Genomic DNA, 20,196 nt, shown 5'->3' on the forward strand with positions numbered 1-20,196 from the left:
CTTGTAAAGGATAACTAGACCTCCCCCTTTGTCCGCTGGCCTTATAATGACTTCATTTCTATTCCCTATCTCTTTGATTGTTTTCCATACATTCTTTTTCTTTCTACTCAATTTCTTTTCCAATTTCTTTAAATCACCTTCGACCATTTTTTTAAAAGCTCCTATACATTGATTTCGAGAATTGGAGGGATTAAAGGTCGAATTATTTCTTAGGGCTGTTTCCATCTTTATCATCTTTAAAAAACATAAAAAAAATTGCAACCAGGAACAGTTTAGCTGCTAAATTCCATGCACTTGACACTGAGTTATTTTTAAAGTCAGTAAAAGGTCAGGAATGTAAGGCTCAGATCTTTGCGGAAACAGCAGAAGAACCTGTCCACCTGGGGGAACTTCCTCGTATGAGAACCTGAGAAGGGGAAAACCAAGCAGACAAACCCACTGCCAGGACGGTAAGATTATTTTCACTTAGGGATTGTATGTGGCATTGCTTTCTATGTAGAGGCTCCTGAAGACTTCCACTCAGACACTATTCACAATGCTATAGACCTGGGCAGAGTCAGTAAGGTAAGCAAGACATTTTTATCCTTTGTATTTCTGAATGAACACCTTGAGAGTTACACATAGATCACAATTTGCAATCTTTAAATTGTCTTGTGCAGCCATTTTTAACCAAGGTTATGTGGATCTCTAGGGTTCCTCCAGAAGTTGGTAGGGGTTCCTTGAGCTGTGAGCAATTTCTACCTCTCAGATACAGTATGTTCCCACAGGTCTAAGGAGGCATTGTTCTTAGTGACCTAATATGTAAGGGAAATTCTTTCCAATGACCTTTAGGATAAGGAGCGTCTTCTCCCACTGACCACCAATTTAAAGAGGAGCCTTTTCCCACTGATCCACCAATGAAAGAGGAGGCCTTTTCCTACTGACCACCAATCTAATATTCTTCTTCCACTGACCATCAATTTAACGGGGACACTTCTCTCACTGAACACCAAGTAAGGGGAAGTCTTCTCCCACTGACCATCAATGTAAAGAGAGTCTTTTCCCACTGACCATAAATGTAAGGAGAGTCTTCTACCACTGACCATCAACATAAGTGGAAGTCTTCTCCCACTGACCATAAATGTAAGGAGAGTCTTCTACCACTGACCATCAACATAAGTGGAAGTCTTCTCCCACTGACCATAAATGTAAGGAGAGTCTTCTACCACTGACCATCAACATAAGTGGAAGTCTTCTCCCACTGACCATCAATGTAAGGAGAGTCTTCTCCCACTGACCACCAGCGTAATAGGAAGTCTTCTCCCACTGACCACTAATGAAAGGGGAGGGGCTTCTCCCAGTGACCACTATTGAAAGAGCAGCCTTCTTCCACTGACCACTAAAGAAAGTGTGTCCTTCTCCCAATGACACAAATACAAGGGGTAGCCTTCTCTCAATGACTACCAACTTGTCGCTCTCCGGTACCCTCCGCCACTTACCGGAGCCGTCAGTAGCGGCGGAGGCAATCGGATTCTCTCCCTAGCCTGACATGAAGACGAGTGAAGGGAAAATGCCCTCCACCCATCTCCATATCATTGCAGGGTGGAAGCGACGTCAAAACGTCACTTCCGCCCAATGCTCTTAAAGGGACATTTTTTTTAATGACATAAAAAAATAAATATTGCATTTTTGTGTAAATATGAGATCTGAGGTCTTTTTGACCCCAGATCTCATATTTTAAGAGGTCCTGTCATGCTTTTTTTCTATTAGGGCCAGTTCACACCATAGAAACGCAATCCGCATGCGTTCCAGGTGCTTTTTTGCATACACGTTTTTGATGCGTTCCAGTGCGTTTTTGGTACGTTTTTGTTGAAGTCCAGTGCTTTTTTTCACCCCTCTTTTTTATTTACCTTAGATAAGGACAAGTGTGTTCCAGTGCGTTTTGGAGCATTTAGGTGTGTTTCAGTGTGTTTTTGATGCGTTTTACAGCATTCCAGTACAGTCCAGTGCAGGTAAAATGCAGCATTTTCTACTTTTTTTTCTGGAACTGGAATGAACTGGAACTGCAAGCACTGCGGTGTGAACTATGCCATTCAACACCACATAACCTACTTTCCATGCGTTTTTGATGCAGAAAAAAAAAGCACTGGACTGCATGTGGTGTGAACTGGCCCTTACAAGGAATGTTTACATTTCTTGTAATAGGAATAAAAGTATTGCAATGACTGCCATTTTATTCTCTAGGGTAGGGTGACCTGACCAGACATCCCCAGTTTCAGGGGACAGTCCCCTGATTGAGGACACTGTCCCTGGACCAAGTCTGTCCCTGGTTTTGTCCCCAGATTTGATTTAATAGGGGGCAGGGGCAATTTCAAAGACAGTCAGTGCAGAATTAAAATAAAAATATTAGAATTACACACCCCCCCTGCTCCGCCGTGCCTACTAGCATAGGGGGGTTGTATTTTTCCCATTATCTGTACCCCTTTCTGATGATCATGTGCTGGTTGGAGCGGAGGGAATATTTCTTCAGTTTCGGGCGCATGCCCATTCAGCTTCGCTCACATGTTCTTCTGCCTTGGCTCAAATCCTGGCCAGCCTCCTGCCTATCTCCTTGCCTTCCCTGGCGGAGTGATCTTCCTCCGCTCCCCACCCAGTAGTAGCCGGGGGCATTAAGAGTAAGACTTGAGAGGCTGTGAGGCAGGTGGCGATCGGCAGAGAGTCGCTGATTGCTGCCATTACTAGTAAAGAAATAATATGACCCCGGATTTCATTTAAAAAATCTGGTCACCTTACTCTAGGGTGTTAGAAAAAAATGTATATAATGTTTGGGGTTTCTAAGTAATTTTATAGCAAAAAAACAACTGTGTTTAACTTGTAAACAACAAATCTCAGAAAGAGGCTTGGTCCTTAAGTGGTTAAAGGTGGAAAAAGTTCTGAAATTATATATCTTTGTCTCATTTTTTTACATCACAGAAACCTGACATTTTAACAGGCGTGTGTAGACTTTTTATATCCACTGTTTGTGCAATTTTATAATTTACAGAAAATATTTTTAAATTATTTTGTTATACGTTCCATAATAAATAAACTGTCTATGGAAAATCACATCTTAACAAAAATTTTTTTCGTACTTAGGGTCAGCCCTTTGTGTGAATTTTCGCCATTGTGTCCCACCAAAAACAAAAAAAAACCTGACCCCACCTAGGGTACCAGAGTTTGGAAAGCTGGCAACCTTGAGGGTCGTCTCCTGTCCTGATGTGATCACAGTGTGGAATACACCCATAGAGTCAGTAAAGATGGCAGATCCTCATGAAATGGGTAAGAAACCTGAGCCCCAGGCTTTTTTATAATTATGCATATCTATCATGTAAACATTGCATTCATTTTTAAAAGAATACATACCTTAAATCTAGCAGTCTTCTGGCTAGTCATGTCATTGGTTCTTTACTTTCCTTTGCTGGTCCACCATCAGCACTGTATAGTTGTTGCTCCTGCACTAAGTGGTGCTCATATATGCCTCGTTTCCACTGAGCAGATCGGTTTGGTACGGTTCGGTACGGTACGCTATTTTGGGTGTTTCCATTACGAAAGTGTGCCATAAAACCGAACTGTACCCATTCTGGGCCCTGCTTCAGATGTGGGGGCCATAGAAAATGAAACGGTCCGGTTAGGGCGGAGCTACAATACATTACACTGATTGGTTGACACCCTAAGCATTTTTTCTAAACCCTGTATGGCCCCTGAAGGTCCGACTTGCAGTGGAAACGTTCACCAAATTAGACCGGTCCATTCTAACTGTTCCAAACTGTACCGACAATAATAACTTGGAAATATGGTCAATGCAGCAGTATCGTGAGGTCTGGTCGGTAAGATGACGAAACCTCCAGGGGTCAATATCATTGACCATGCATGGCTATGTGGCCATATTAGGGTCATTGGTGACACTAGTTTTACCTTCCCTCTGGGAATTCAGCAGAATTCAACAGCTGAACTGAACACACCGGCCAGCCCTACATACAGGTTGCAGGCGATTTCAGCCATTTGCCCCAGATCTTCTCATATTTGGTTGGACAGCCCCTATGTGAATAGACCAATTTTTTGTACGGTAGAACATTGTTGACTTCTGTCAGCCAGTGGGATAGCTCCGGAGGGCCCAATCTCATCCACACCCGTGCTATAACCTTTCGAGCTACAAAGAGCGTCTCGTGCAAGAATACTTTAATGCAGTTTCTTTAATATACAATTTAAATAAAAAATTATTAAAAACTTGTTCTGTCACTGACTAGACATTTTGCTATAGATTTACTTATACCAGTTGCTTGCTCCATAGTGCAATACTCAGAATTTGTTAAGCATGTATTAATAACCATTTCCCTTTTTTTTCCAGATCCTCCAGGCATTAATGAAATTTTTGATGATATACTCCGCCGGTTAAGAATGGAAAAGTACAAGAAGTCAAAGATGAATGTTAGTAAAATTTTAACAATTGGACGCCATAGTCTGAAGGACATTGACCTTCGTACTATAGAAGACGCTCCATGGTATTTCCTAAGAAAGCTTATGTCGCTAAATGTGAATGCGCGGAGAGCATATTTGGAGGAATCAGAATCGGATATGAGCATAGACTTTACAAATCCATCATCTGAAAGTACAGATCTAGGCCATTCAGGAGATCTCCATCCCTTAGATGTCCTGTTCATTCTTCTGCATTGTTCCGACAGCATTTTACAACAAGAGATTGTGACAAAACTGTCTATGTGCCAGTTTTCTGTACCCCTGCTACTCCCAGCTTGCAATGGTTCAGAATGCACCTACATGTTGTGGGCATTAAGGGACATTATTAAAAAATGGAGACCCCATTCACTAGAAGATAAGAATGGATTTAGGGAAGACAATGTGGTGAATATCCAGATGCCAGTTTTTACCTTTGCAAGGCTAGAAGATTGCAGCTTATCCAAATCTGCCATCCTGAACCAAATTCTAACACCACCCCAGCAGTATCATAATTTCTTCATACACAGAGACATGGAAGGTGGATACGTTCAAAAAAAACTCTCCAACGGCTTGGTAGAAATGTCTTGGTATTTGCCCGTTGGTCAAGGAAACTCAGAAATTTTTCCAGAGCCCATTGCAGTTACAAACCTACATGGCCATATCTCTTCTTATTGGACACAATTCAGCTTCTTAACCCAGATATCGTCTGCAGTTTTCATATTTGCAGACAGTGTTAGCGAGGCGGAGTGCACACAGTTGTCCAAGCTTGGAGATGCCAACACCAAATATTTTTTTGTTTCCCAAAACCTGGAAATAAATGACTGTATGTTACAGTCATTGAACTCGGCATTAAAAATGGATGTCAGGCATTTAATAAAAAAGAATAAGAATGATGCAGATTTGGTTAGACGCCTACAGAACATAATGAAAGAGTTCATCAGAAACCCCACCAAGCAGGTCACTTTGGAGAAGATGGCAGAGACCGCTTGTGAACTTGGAATTCATGTAGACGAGAACTCCAAAGAATGTCAGTCAGCCAAACAGAGAGCATTAAAAATAACTGAAGGAATCTATGACGTAGCACAGTATAAAGAAGAAACCATTAAGCTACAGGGAGATCTATGTAGAAAACTGTCCAGAACAAGAACAGAAATATGTAGAATGAGAAGGCAAGGGGAGGAAGATTCCCAACTCTACAGGGAAAAACTTGAGAATAAAAGGACAGAATTAATCAGACAGCAGTATTCACATACTCCATCTGCAGGCATTGTTGACTTCACAGAGTCAATATCACAGAAGAATCACTCAGAGAGGTACTATTTTCTAAAATGGATGAAGATATTCCTCGATTCAATTGCTAGAACCAACCTATTAAAATTACAGAACGAGTACAAAGCCAAAGACAGCGAAGATATCAAAAAGCTAGACTTAGTCATGTCAAAGAGCTCTCTGGGTGTTGAGCACTTCATACGAGAGTTGGGTCAGTTTTATGATGCAGAATGCAATCTTTTGAAAAATAACGAGATTCAGAATGAGGAACGGAAATTTAACAAGCTGCCGGAAATTGCAGCAGAACTTTTACTGGATGGCTTGCCACTGGAACTGATTGATGGAGATTCCTCCAGTATACCACTGGAATGGATAACTAATGTTTTGAGTGAGCTAGACAAGAGGACAGGAGGCCAGTGCCGAATTAGAGTTATAACTGTCCTAGGGGTACAGAGCACAGGGAAATCCACCCTTCTGAATACCATGTTTGGTTTGCAGTTCCCAGTGGCCAGTGGACGATGTACAAGAGGAGCCTTCATGACACTTATTAAAGTTGAAGAGAACTTTCAGCAGGAGCTAGGTTGTTCTTTCATTTTGGTACTTGACACAGAAGGTTTAAAAGCTCCAGAGATGTCTTCCCTGGATGGATCTAACCAACGTGACAATGAATTAGCAACCCTAGTGATTGGCTTGAGTGACATTACCATCATAAACTTTTCCATGGAAAATGCAGCAGAAATGAATGATATTTTACAGATTGTAGTCCATGCATTTCTAAGGATGGAAACCATTGGCAAAAAACCCAAATACTACTTCCTACATCAGAATGTCTCTGATGTTGCTGCTAGTGAGAAATGTTTAAGAGATAGAAGAAAGATTATGGACAATCTTGATGAAATGACAAGGACTGCAGCAAAGATGGAGAAAAAGAGCGGGATCAAGTCTTTTTCTGATGTTCTGGATGCTGACCATGAGAACCATAGCTGGTACATTCCTGGTCTCTGGCATGGTGTCCCACCAATGTCTTCAGTTAGTACAGGCTACAGTGACAAGGTTTATGAATTTAAAAAATACTTACTACATGTCATGAAAACGTCGGAAAGACAGGCCCAAAGCTGGAGCGAGTTTTCTGAATGGATAAGAAGCTTGTGGGAGGCCGTGCAATATGAAAACTTTATCTTCAATTTTAGAAACAGCCTGGTGGCAGATGCCTATGATCAACTACATGTCAAGTATATTGAACTGAAATGGAACTTCAGCAAAATCATGTTTGAATGGATGCAGGAGACAGAAAATATCATCCGGAATCAGCCAAATTCACAGAAAGAGCCGAGTGCAGATCCAACTAATACTATGTACGAGATACTACAGAAAGAAGAGAACTCCATGCGAGAAGCTTTAGAAAGGTATTTTAATAGTGGATCTGAAAATGTACATCTGATAGAAAGATACAGAGAAGAATTTCTCAGGAGCGTAAGTTCTCTAAGGAAGCAACTTGAAGACGATGTAAGGCAGAGATTAAATGAATCTTGGCAAATTCAGAGAGGGAAGGCTGTGATTCAAACAAATCAGAATACATTTATGGAAGTTATTGAAAAGAAAGCTTCAAGCAAATACCAAACCCTCAAAAACTGTGAAGACTTGCTTAATCACGATGAAGAGTTTCAGAAAATATGGAACGAAACATTTATGGAAATAAATCTGATTAGCCTGCATATACACAACATCGGTCAAGAAATCCTACACCAACTTAGAATGGACATGAGCCACAGCATAGGAGCCGTAACTATGAAGTTGCACAATATACACAACTTAAAGGACTATGAAAAGACATGCTTTGCAGCCCAGCCACATCACTTTGACGCAAGTTGGTATAACACAGCCTCTAAAACAATCTCAAACAAATATCCTGATAAGCGATTGGTTCAAATGAATAAGTATGTGAATGAACTGCTGCTCAAGTACAAATTGCACGTCATTGCTAAAATGAATACAAAAGAGGATTACCATGACACCTATTGCCAAGAGCTCTTAAATATGGTAAACAAAGAACTCCAAGAGAGCGCTGCTCAGAAACTCCATATATCACCTCAGTTTGAGTTAGACTTGAAACTTCATGTCTTGGGGAGAGCGGTTCCCATGTTCCAGAAGATGCACGAGAACTTCATCCAAGAGAATGATCCAAGGATCAGCTTGGAGAAGTTAAAACCTCAGTATCTCGCCACCTTTAGGAATATATTCCTTGAGAAAGATCAATGTAAAAAGAGGGCAGAGGACTTTTGCCGTTCTTGCCTGAGCCCCTCAATAGTAGAATTTATCTATAAAAGCCTTGGGAGAGAAATTGTGGATGATATTTTGCTCAGTGAACACTCGAAAGAATACAGTAGTCGGATGTTTTTCCAGTTCAACCTGCTTAAAAATTTGCTGGAAGAAAAGGACTTTGACCAATATATGATATATATCAATGATTATGAGGCGTTTGTGAAGAGAAAAATTCAAGCAAATATAGTAGACATTTATGGGAAACGTGGTGGTCTTAACAATTTACATGAGAAAATTATTCATAAAATCACACACGTGGTCAACAATGCGTTGAGAGATACAACTGTACAAGAAAGTCCAAATGTCTCTTCCTTTTTGAAAATGTTTTGTAAGCTTTTGCAAAAAGAATTAGTCATTCCGAGGAGCGCTATGAATGTGATTTTATTCCAGAACAATGACAAGGTCCAGCAATTTTCTGAATACATTCAATCTTCTTTCTCTAAACAGGTGGAGGAGATTTTATTAGAGATGAATTCTCTAGACATTGACTATGTGCTTTCCATGGTCACTCTGAATCCGTGGGATCAGCTGTTCAAGAGAATTTTCGGATGTGGCAAGCTATGTCCATTCTGTAAAGTTCCTTGTGAAGCTGGAGGACATGACCACACAGAGCATTTTGCATCAGTGCACCGACCTCAGGGGCTTGCAGGATACAAAGACCTTGCAACAAATGTCCTATGTAACTCCATATGCACCACCGATGTGGTAGGAAATGGATGCTTCAGAAATTCATACACACACTGGGTCCCTGAGCGTTACAAAGAATACCGTAAGTTCTATCCAGACTGGGTCATTCAATGTGACCCAGGCATCAATGCCTCAGATTACTGGAAGTTTATCTTAAAAGAATTTAATGACCAGATTGCAGAAGAATTTTATGCAATACCAGCCCAGATCCCAATTAACTGGAGAAAGATAACAAAAGAGCAAGCCATGAAAAGTCTAAGGGATTCATTTAATCTTTAACCCATTAATGCCGCCTAACAGCCATCCGTTAAGCGGGCTTTAATTCTCGGGAAGCAGCACGGCTTCTGTATCATGTGGCCAGCCCTATGGAAAAGAGTACCGCTCCAAGCCCTGCGACCTATGCTGTGCTCCCGTCCTGTAGTACTGACAGGTGCAGACTGTGCGCTGATCCGTGGAAAAAAGAAATACTCCTGGACTACTGCACTCTGATAGGCGATTTATTTGAAACAGAATGAACAAAGGATAAAAACCAAAGCTGTATAACATCCAAAAATTCATGCAACACTGCAATCAATGGTAGAAAGTGGACATAGGGGACAAAAAAGCTAACATGTTTCACATCATGAATAAATACTTAGTCATAGCTGGCCACCCCTAGTCACAGCTTCTGATCTGAAGCCAGCATAATGCTCCCCTGATCATTAAAGCCCACTTAAGGGGCCTCCCAGGCATTTATGGCCACTTAAAAGGCTGCTCCCAGTGAAAGCTTTTGTAATGTTGCCTTTGTGAGAGATCTGATACTGTAAACCAGGACAGAGGACTGGTGTGCAATATTCTGTAAAAAAAAAAGTTTGAAGTGTGCATAAAGTAGAACCAAGGGTAAAACACTTAAACATTTTTTTCCCCCCATTATTTTTCCATGATGGGGGTGGCTTATATAACCCCTGTTATTTTTTGTGTGGGAAATTTCCCTTGACTTCCTGTCGCATAGCCGCAGCAGGAAGTGAGACAAAATCCATTCAAAGTGAGGATATCCCTGGTCATCACCAGGGATATCCTGCGGCGATCTTTGCCCGTAAGTGGGAGCAAATACCTGGATTAGACAGGTATCTGCTCCCCCCTCCCCCCTGAAAGGTGCCGAATGTGACAGCGGAGGGGGGGAGGAATCCGAAAAAAGCAGAAGTTCCATTTTTGGGTGGAACGCCGCTTTAAGTGGAAAAAGGTTGCTGACCCCTGGTGTAGGCCGCTGAAGTTCCTCCACGCCAAACTCATCAAACCATGTCTTTATGAAGCTGGCACAGTGATGCTGTAACAGAAATGGTCTTCACCAAACTGTTACCATGAGGTTGGAAGAGCACAGTGGTCTATAATTTCTTTGTGTGGTGAAGTATTAAAGGAACCCTTCAATGGAAACACCATAACTCAATCATTTAGAGAGGGGGGTTCACTTCACAATTCTTTGGCCATAAAGTAAGTGTGATGGTCGGGTCCACAAACTTTTTTGGTCATATATTGACATAAACAGGTGCCAGAATTTTTATGGAGAAAAGCTGACAATGCTGCTATTATCCATTGGCCAAATAGGAAAAAATCACCTTCGAGTTTTGTGAAGGGCAATGTTTAATTTCCTGTTATTCACACTCTCCCTGGTTTATTCTGAACAGTTCATGCCTGATAGACGTTACTTATTTAATAGTTTTAACATTTGTAGATAGAAAGATGGAAACAAGGATTATTGAATTTTTTTTGTATATATGATATGTTGTATATACTTAGGCCTCGTACACACGATAGGTTAACCAGAGGACAATGGTCTGATGGACCGTTTTCATCGGTCCAAACCGATCGTGTGTGGGCCCCATAGGTTATTTAACCATAGGTTAAAAAAAAGACAACTTGTTTTAAAATTAACCTATGGATTCCTAACCGTTGGGAAAAAAACTGATCGTAGGCACGTCCATCGGTTAAAAATCCACGCATGCTCAGAATCAAGTCGACGCATGCTTGGAAGCAGTGAACTTAGTTTTTTTCAGAACGTCGTTGTGTTTTACGTCACCGCGTTCTGACACGATCATTTTTTTAACTGATGGTGTGTGGGCGCGACGGACCATCAGTCAGCTTTATAGGTTAACTTATGACAACGGTCCTTCAGACCGTTGTCCTCTGGTTAACCTATCGTGTGTACAAGGCCTAAGTGTTTTTGCCATTGCATTGGATAAGATGGAGAAAGAGCGCTTAAGAAAATGAAAAGAATAAAAAAATAAAAAACATTCAAACTGTTGCATCATGGTCAAAAAATGTTGATGGGTGGTGTGATTGATGATCTCATTCTAAAAATGATAGTTGCCTGACTGTGTCTGGCTTCTAAGAGCAGTAACGGAGTGAAGTCAGAACACCGAATCCTTTTGCTTGGTGCAGGTCAATAAATATGTTTTAAAGTTGCTGGGTCAGCATGAAAGTCAGTCAGCATATCCACTTCGCGCCAGCAGTACGTCCTACCGGACGAAAGGAGAAGCTACGCTGGGCGCTGGAAGGAGGAGAGAGGAGACGAGTCGCAGGGGAAGCTAGCCGGCCACCCGTCCATTGCCCGAGGTAAGTGTTGTGGCCGGGTAACCGACCAACCTGGGGGGGGGGGGGTTGGCTGTGCACTGTTTGCTGCCCCCCCCCCAAAATGGCACCGGCTGCCACTGGACTGGGTAATATGTGAGCAATGAAAAGATGCCACATCGTTTGATGGAAATTTAAATTATCAACCTACAGAGGGCTGAATTCAAAGACTCCCTGAAAATCAAAGTGAAAAAATTATGCAGCAGACTATTTAATTTTGCTGAAATTTAATTTAAAAAAAATTTCACACCTAACATAAAAGTCCTCAGCACTAATCACCACAAAAGTTGGGTTCCCCAGAAGTAGCTCCTCCACAACTAGTCCTTAATAGGCTGTTACAGAGCTGATGACTTGGATGGGTGGACCATTAGGATCTGACCAGTTCTTAAAGCGGTAGTTCACCCTCAGTGTCAACATTGTACCAAAAAATCAGGCATTGTAGCGCGAGCTACAGTATGCCTGTCTCGAATTTTTTATCCCCGTACTCACAGTGTACTGGTACATTATAGATTCCGACTCCCGCTGGGAATGGGCGTGCCTATGGAGAGGGAGGATGATTGACGGCCGGCTCTGGCACGTCACGCTCCCCGAAGACAGCCGGAGTAGGTCTCGGCTCTTCACGGCGCCTGCGCACAGGCTATGCGCAGGCGCCGTGAAGAGCCAAGCCTATTTCGGCTATTTCCGGAGAAGCGTGACGCGCCAGAGCCCGCCGTCAATCACCTTCCGTCTGGATTGGAACGCCCATTCCCCGTGGGCAGTCGGAATCGTCTATGTACGATTACACAGTGAGTACGGGGATAAAAAATTCGAGACAGGCATACTGTAGCTCACGCTACAATGCCTGATTTTATGCTAGAAGAATTTTTTTTTTTTTTCTTGTTTATAGGGTGAACCCCTATTTAAGGTTATAGGACAAGGGGGTAACGGGGCAGGTGGCTTGGGAAATGATCTGCTGGTGTCGTCAGGTTGAGTTGGTCTATGTTTTGCTTTTGTTTTTCCCTTTTTTACACTTTTGTTTCATTGTTTTATATCTCTGTTTCTCCTCTTGGAAGATGTAGCGAGGGGCAAGATGGAAGTTGTACATGGTACTTATTTCAGTAATGTTATTGAGATTGTATAATGCTCCTTGTTTTTGTACAACTGTCAATGTATTCTGTGTAGCCCTTTTTTTGGGCTACTTACTTGTTATGTCTGTGCCTTTTTGCTTCTTTACAATAAACACTTTTTTGATAAAAAAAAAAAAGTCCTCAGCCTGGACTCACTGTATAACCCTGAGACTGAACATGTGACTAATACTAACAAGTTCAATTACATATATAAATGGTACATAAAACTTAACAAAAGGACAAATACTGGCTCCACCTACCTAGTATATATCACATAACATCAATAAATCAACAGACCCATAAAATGATGAACAGGCCCACACCCACCACAAAGGGAGAGTGCTAGGCAAACACTCTTATCCCCAGACCAGATTCCACACATATAATACATTGCATTACATAGTCACTGTAAAAGATCTATTTAATCAGATACCGTGAATGTACTGTTTATCCAACTACCCCACACTTTATCGACCTTATGTGGTATGCCTCTGCTAGCATGCGTAGCCTTGTATAAGGTGATGGCTTTGCGGAGGAGCAGACTTTTTCCAGGTGTAGCAGTTGGTTGCTACAAGTTACAACATCCACACATTTTACCCTGCTGCCAGACATCCATTAGACACACGTCTTTAGTCAATGAACAGTCTTTGGCTTGTTTTTGTTATTTTATTAGAGGATTGAACTTGGTTGGGGAAAGGGACATGGGATGCCCATAGAACAGATAAACACTTGAAATGCTATAGCAATAGATCTGTTACACTTCTTAGAAATGATATATTAACCACTTAAGCCCCGGACCAAAATGCAGCTAAAGGCCCAGGCCAGGTTTTGCGTTTCGGCACTGCGTCGCTTTAACAGACAATTGCGCGGTCGTGCGACATGGCTCCCAAACAAAATTGACATCCTTTTTTTCCCACAAATAGAGATTTCTTTTGGTGGTATTTGATCACCTCTGCGGATTTTATTTTTTGCGCTATAAACAAAAATAAAGCGACAATTTTGAAAAAAATTCTATATTTTTAACTTTTTGCTATAATAAATATCCCCCAAAAACATATATAACAATTATTTTTTTCCTCAGTTTAGGCCGATACGTATTCTTCTACCTATTTTTGGTAAAAAAATCGCAATAAGCGTTTATCGATTGGTTTGCGCAAAATTTATAGCATTTACAAAATAGGGGATAGTTTTATGGCATTTTTATAATTTTTTTTTTTTTTTACTACTAATGGCGGCGATCAGCGATTTTTTTCCTGACTGCGACATTATGGCGAACACTTCGGACAATTTTGACACATTTTTGGGACCATTGTCATTTTCACAGCAAAAAATGCATTTAAATTGCATTCTTTATTGTGAAAATGACAGTTGCAGTTTGGGAGTTAACCACAGGGGGCGCTGAAGGAGTTATGTTTAACCTAGTGTGTGTTCTTACAACTGTAGGGGGGTGTGGCTGTAGGTCTGACGTCATCGATCGTGTCTCCCTATAAAAGGGATCACACGATCGATGCAGCCGCCACAGTGAAGCACGGGGAAGCCGTGTTTACACACGGCTCTCCCCGTTCTTCAGCTCCGGGGAGCGATCGCCTGGGGGCGGCTAGAAACGAATAGCCGCGCCCTCATCCCGGATCGCTCCCACACTATTTACGACCGCCGCATGTACCGGGGGGGGTCCCGATCGGACCCCCGACCCGCGGAAAGGCAGGGACGTACATGTACGCCCATATGCCTGTACGTGCCATTCTGTGGACGTATATATACATGCGGCGGCCGTTAAGTGGTTAATGAGTGTGTCACACACTTCAGATAGGACACTTAGCTTAAACAGTGCTAATTCCGCGCCAAACACTCAAATAGTGTATAACTTAAAAAATAAAATATAAAAAAATATATGAAATATATATACACAGTGACTTAAGCTGCTCCTCTGCAAATCAAGTGATACTTGTTCAGAATAGCTGTGGATAATTGAGGGCGCTAGTTCGTAATAAAACATGCTATATTACACTCTATGTCCTATAAATTAAGAAATATATAAATACATAAGTGATATCAATATATATTGGTGAGTCCAAATATATTACCAAAAGTGTACTCAGGGTACACTCAACGTGTAGTCCCAATATTTATTTAAAATTCCAATCAGTCCAGTGATCCAAACTTTGAAAAGACTGTCCCAAATCTTGCTTAAAGTGAAAAAATCCTTCACCAAACACGAATCTCTGTGGTCACCCAAAGTGCTTAAAAGGTTAATGCGCTTACCAGATGTATCTGACTTCTTTGGCGCGCCCTGAAGAAGTAAACAACGAAACGTACGTCGGCGGCGGCGGACATGGTCACGTGGTATTCAACGCAAGTTCCAGACATCTGGTTGTTGTTCCGCTGGGTGGAACGCACGCCACCACACGGAGGTGGAGGCCAAGCAAAAACACAGACGAGCTAGCAGTCTTGGTGCCAGGACAGGCACATTTTAATGTAAAAGGCCAATTTGAAAGTTTTTTACCTTATTCTTTTAAATAAAAAAACAGTTTTATGCGATAGATTTCCATATTCTATTTTGCATATCCTATTTATAAACTCCGAGCAAGAGGTTGGAATTTCTCCTGTCTGATTGATGTGTATGCGGGCACTATCCTGCAAATGCTATATCTGACTTTCTTTCTCACCAAAGAAGTCAGATACATCTGGTAAGCGCATTAACCTTTTGAGCACTTTGGGTGACCACAAGGATTTTTTCACTTTAAGCACGATTTGGGACAGTCTTTTCAAAGTTTGGATCACTGGACTGATTAGAATTTTAACCACTTGCCCACCGGGTTAATTCTGGCACTTCTCTCCTTCATGTGAAAATCACAATTTTTTTGCTAGAAAATTAATCAGAACCCCCAAACATTATATATTTTTTTTTAGCAGACATCCTAGGGAATAAAATGGCAGTCATTGCAATACTTTTTGTCACACCGTATTTGCGCAGCGGTCTTACAAGCGCACTTTTTTTGGATAAAAATCACTTTTTTGAATTAAAAAATAAGACAACAATACATTTTGCCCAATTTTTTTATATATTGTGAAAGATAATGTCACGCCGAGTAAAATGATACCCAACATGTCACGCTTAAAAATTGCGCCCGCTCGTGGCATGGCGTCAAACTTTTACCCTTAAAAATCTCGATAGGCGACGTTTAAAAAATTCTACAGGTTGCATTTTTTGAGTTGCAGAGTAGGTCTAGCACTAGAATTATTGCTCTCACTCTAACGATCGCGGCGATACCTCACTTGTGTGGTTTGAATACCGTTTTCATATGCGGGCGCTACTCGCGTATGCGTTTGCTTCTGCGCGCGAGCTCGTCGGGACGGGGCGCTTTAAAAAAAATTTTTTTGGTTTTCTTATTTATTTTTATTTAGTTTTATAATTTTTTACACTGAAAAAAAAAAAAAAAAATTGATCACTTTTATTCCTATTACAAGGAATGTAAACATCAAAAAGACCTCAGATCTCATAATTAGACTTAAATGCAAAAAAAATAATAAAAAAAAAAAAATGTCATTTTTTCAAATGACAAAAAAAAAAATGTTTCTTTAAGAGGCTGGGCGGGACTGACGTTTTGACGTCACTTCCGCCCAGCAGAGCTATGAGGACGGGTGAAGGAGATTTCTCCTTCAGTCCCGTCCCCGCTCAGCTGCCGGACACATCCGATCCCCTCCGCCGCTACCGACGGCTCCGGTAAGCGGCGGAGGGCGCGGGAGAGCGGCGGGAGGGGGGGGGCCCCTCTCCCGCCACCGATAACGGCGATCTCGCGGCGAATCCGCCGCGGAGACCGCCGTTATCGTGTACACCACCGCCCCCTGAAAAGATGAATATCTCCGTTGTGGCAGCAGCTGCTGCCGTTATCGAGATATTCAACTTTAAAAAGAGGACGTCTTTTTGACATGGGGCGGTGGTCAAGAGGTTAAATAAATATTGGGACTACACGCTGAGTGTACACTGAGTACACTTTTGGTGATATATTTGGACTCACCAATATATATTGATATCACTTATGTATTTATATATTTCTTAATTCATAGGACATAGAGTGTAATATAGCATGTTTTATTACGAACTAGCGCCCTCAATTATTAACAAGGACACTGAGGCCTTGTACAGACGAGCGAACATGTCCGATGAAAACGGTCCGCGGACCGTTTTCATTGGACATGTCCGCTCGGAGATTTTGGTCTGATGGTTGTACACACCATCAAACCAAAATCCCTGCGGACAGACAGCGCGGTGACGTGGCGGTGAAGTTGACGTCGCCACGTCCGCAAACCCGGAAGTTTAATGCTTCCACGCATGCGTCAAATCACTTCGACGCCATGCGCAGGTTCTCGGACCAGCGGACATGTCCGATGAGTCGTACTGACCATCAGACATGTCCGACGGACAGGCTTCCAGTGGACAAGATTCTTAGCATGCTAAGAAACTTTTGTCCAGTGGAAACCTGTCCGCTAGGCCGGAAAATTGTCCGGTCGGCCCTACACATGACCGAACATGTCCGTGGAAACTGGTCCGCGGACCAGTTTCAGCGGACATGTTCGGCCGTGTGTACGAGGCCTAAACTTGACAGACTTTTACCTCAGAACTTCTCTTCCTCCAGCACACAGCTTGAACAACTTTTACCTCAGAACATCTCTTCCTCCAGCACACAGCTTGACAGACTTTTACCTCAGAACTTCTCTTCCTCCAGCACACAGCTTGACAGAATTTTACCTCGGAACTTCTCTTCCTCCAGCACACAGCTTGACAGACTTTTACCTCAGAACTTCTCTTCCTCCAGCACACAGCTTGAACAACTTTTACCTCAGAACATCTCTTCCTCCAGCACACAGCTTGACAGACTTTTACCTCAGAACTTCTCTTCCTCCAGCACAGAGCTTGACAGACTTTTACCTCAGAACTTCTCTTCCTCCAGCACACAGCTTGACAGACTTTTACCTCAGAACTTCTCTTCCTCCAGCACACAGCTTAACCGAGTTTTACCTCAGAACACTTCTCCCTGTCACAGTCTTGGTAATCCCGTCACGCCATCACAATATGACTAGGCCTCACTCTGAATCAGTCCTAGCTAACTTAGTAGATGAAACCGTTGTAGGCCTGGGGCCCGCAGTACCCCCTCATAGCAGCAACCGGTTATTTAAGTAGATTCAATGGTGATGGACTACTGATCCCAGCGGTCCGACTTGCAAATCCTGCCTGCCTTCATGGCTGCGTTGATTTGACACAAACTCCACAGTCTCTCCCTCTGGCTCTGCACTCAGGTTCCCCTGGGATTCCTCTTCCAGATCTCTCCACTGTGCTTTCACTCACCGACTCCTGCCCTGGATCCTTCCTGAAGGATTTACTCCGGACGTGCGGACCAACTGTCTCACCTAGCTTCTTTTCCAGGACACTTCTCCATGACCATGTAAGGAGACGAGAAATTGATGTTGGAGGAACACAAAAGTGGACTTTATAGGCACTAGTTGTTGACAAAAAGGTTATTTTATTGATACAATCCCACACGGGTTATTGAATCAACAATACAGTGGATATACTTATAAAATACATTAAAAACACAAAAAGAATTATCACAAAAATTTGCAATAATTTACAAAGCATTTAAACCAAAACTGGTCCAAGAAAGAATGAATGAATTAATTTCTGTGGCTTTTTTGTCTGATCAGGGGAAATAAGATGTTGCAAGACAGACATAAGTCCGAGCGATAACCCTTCAGTAAGTATTTTGAAGTCCACATTGAGTAAAAAAATAGGTCTATATGTCTTTATCTGGTTTGGCCAATAATACTATGTGTGCCTCATAAAAGGAGGGTCATTGGTAGTTTGTATGGCCCCACATGCTTGTATTCAAGCCTGACAACGTTGGGGCATGCTCCTAATAAGACGACGGATGGTGTCCTGGGGTATTTCCTCCCAGATCTGGACCAGAGCATCACTGAGCTCCTGAACAGACTGAGGTGCAAAATTACAGCGTCAGGTGGAACGAAACATAATGCTCCAGAGGTGTTCTATTGGATTTAGGTCAGGTGAGTGTGGGGGCCATTCAATGGTATCAATTCCTTCATCCTCCAGGAACTGGCTGCATACTCTTGCCACATGGCACTGGGCATTGTCGTGCACCAGGAGGAACCCAGGACCCACTGCACCAGCATAAGGCCTGACAATGGGTTCAAGGATTTCATCCCGATACCTAATGACAGTCAGGGTGCCATTGTGTACCCTGTAGAGGTCTGTGTGTCCCTCCATGGATATGCCTCCCCAGACCACCATTGACCCACCACCAAACCGGTCATACTGAACGATGTTACAGGCAGCATAACGTTCTCCACGGCTTCTCCAGAACCTTTCACGTCAACTGTGCTCAAGGTGAACCTGATCTCATCTGTGAAAAGCACAAGGTGCCAGTGGCGGACCTGCCAATTCTGGTGTCCAATAGCAAATGCTAATCAAGCTCCATGGTGCCGGGCAGTGAGCACAGGGCCCACTAGAGGATGTCCGGCCCTCAGTCCACCCTCATGAAGTCTATTTCTGATTGTTTTATGAATCATTAGAGACATTCACAGCATTTTCTTTGCGGATGTGTCCATTATTCACATAAACTCAACAAATCTCCACCGTCATTTGCCTAAAACATTTATTTTCTAGGGGCTGCTTACTTTTACCGAAAATACTGCAGTCAGAAAAAAAAATATGACATTATTGCCACTAGATGGTGCTGACGATCCTAGAAAATGTATTGTGGTAAAGATTTGTTTTGGTGATGGAAATGATTGACACATTTGCAGACAGAAGTTTTTTTTACAAAACCTCCTATGAGTAAGAAAGGGAGAAAGTATGTCAATAAGTATTTATGTCTTCATTCTGACAGATAGACAACTAACAATCTATAAATGCTACACTTCAACTTGGAGCAAGGTAACTATTGACATACTATTGATTTATTTCTAGAAATACCCTAAATAAATAATAAATAAATAATAAAAAATCTACCTCTTCTCTGTTGGATCCAGAGTCCTTGGTAAAAAGAATTAACCACTTCCATACCGGGCACTTATACACCTTCCCGCCCAGACCAATTTTTAGCTTTCAGCTCTGTCGCACTTTGAATGACTATTGCGTGGTCGTGCTACACTGTACCCAAACTAAATTTTTACCATTGTGTTCCCACAAATAGAGCTTTCTTTTGGTGGTATTTGATCACCTATGGGATTTTTATTTTCCGCAAAAAAATAAAAAAATGACTGAAAATTTAGAAAAAATATATTTGTAAACATTGTAAATAAGTAAGTTTTATCCTTCACGGATGGGCACGGATGGTACTGCACTGACGGGCACTGATAAGGCGGCACTGATGGGCACCGATGAGGTGGCACTGATGTGGTGGCATTGATGGGCACTGATGATGGGCACTAATATGCGGCACTGATAGGCGGCACGGATGGGCACTGATAGGCTGCACGGATGGGCACAGATAGGCGCCACGGATGGGCACGTATAGGCGGCATGGATGGGCACAGATAGGTGGCATGGATGGGCAGGGATAGGTGGCATGGATGGGCACGGAAAGGCGGCATGGATGGGCACGGATAGGCAGCATGGATAGGCACTGATAAGCGGCATGGATGGGCACTGATAGGTGGCACGGATGGGCATAGATGGGCACTGATAGGTGGCACTAATGTATGTGTTGTACTA

General features: G+C 42.4%; 1 protein-coding gene across 1 annotated transcript; it reads left to right on the forward strand.

Moving 5' to 3' along the window:
- Positions 1–407: 407 nt before the first annotated feature.
- LOC120943094 (up-regulator of cell proliferation-like) lies at positions 408–9,184 on the forward strand. Its single transcript, XM_040356203.1, has 3 exons — positions 408–564; positions 3,115–3,297; positions 4,367–9,184. The coding sequence occupies exons 2-3, from the start codon at positions 3,276–3,278 to the stop codon at positions 9,028–9,030; spliced, it is 4,686 nt and encodes a 1,561-aa protein (XP_040212137.1). The 5' UTR covers positions 408–564; positions 3,115–3,275; the 3' UTR covers positions 9,031–9,184.
- Positions 9,185–20,196: the final 11,012 nt, after the last annotated feature.

Source organism: Rana temporaria, chromosome 6 (genome assembly GCF_905171775.1).
Source record: "Rana temporaria chromosome 6, aRanTem1.1, whole genome shotgun sequence".
Taxonomy (NCBI): domain Eukaryota; kingdom Metazoa; phylum Chordata; class Amphibia; order Anura; family Ranidae; genus Rana; species Rana temporaria.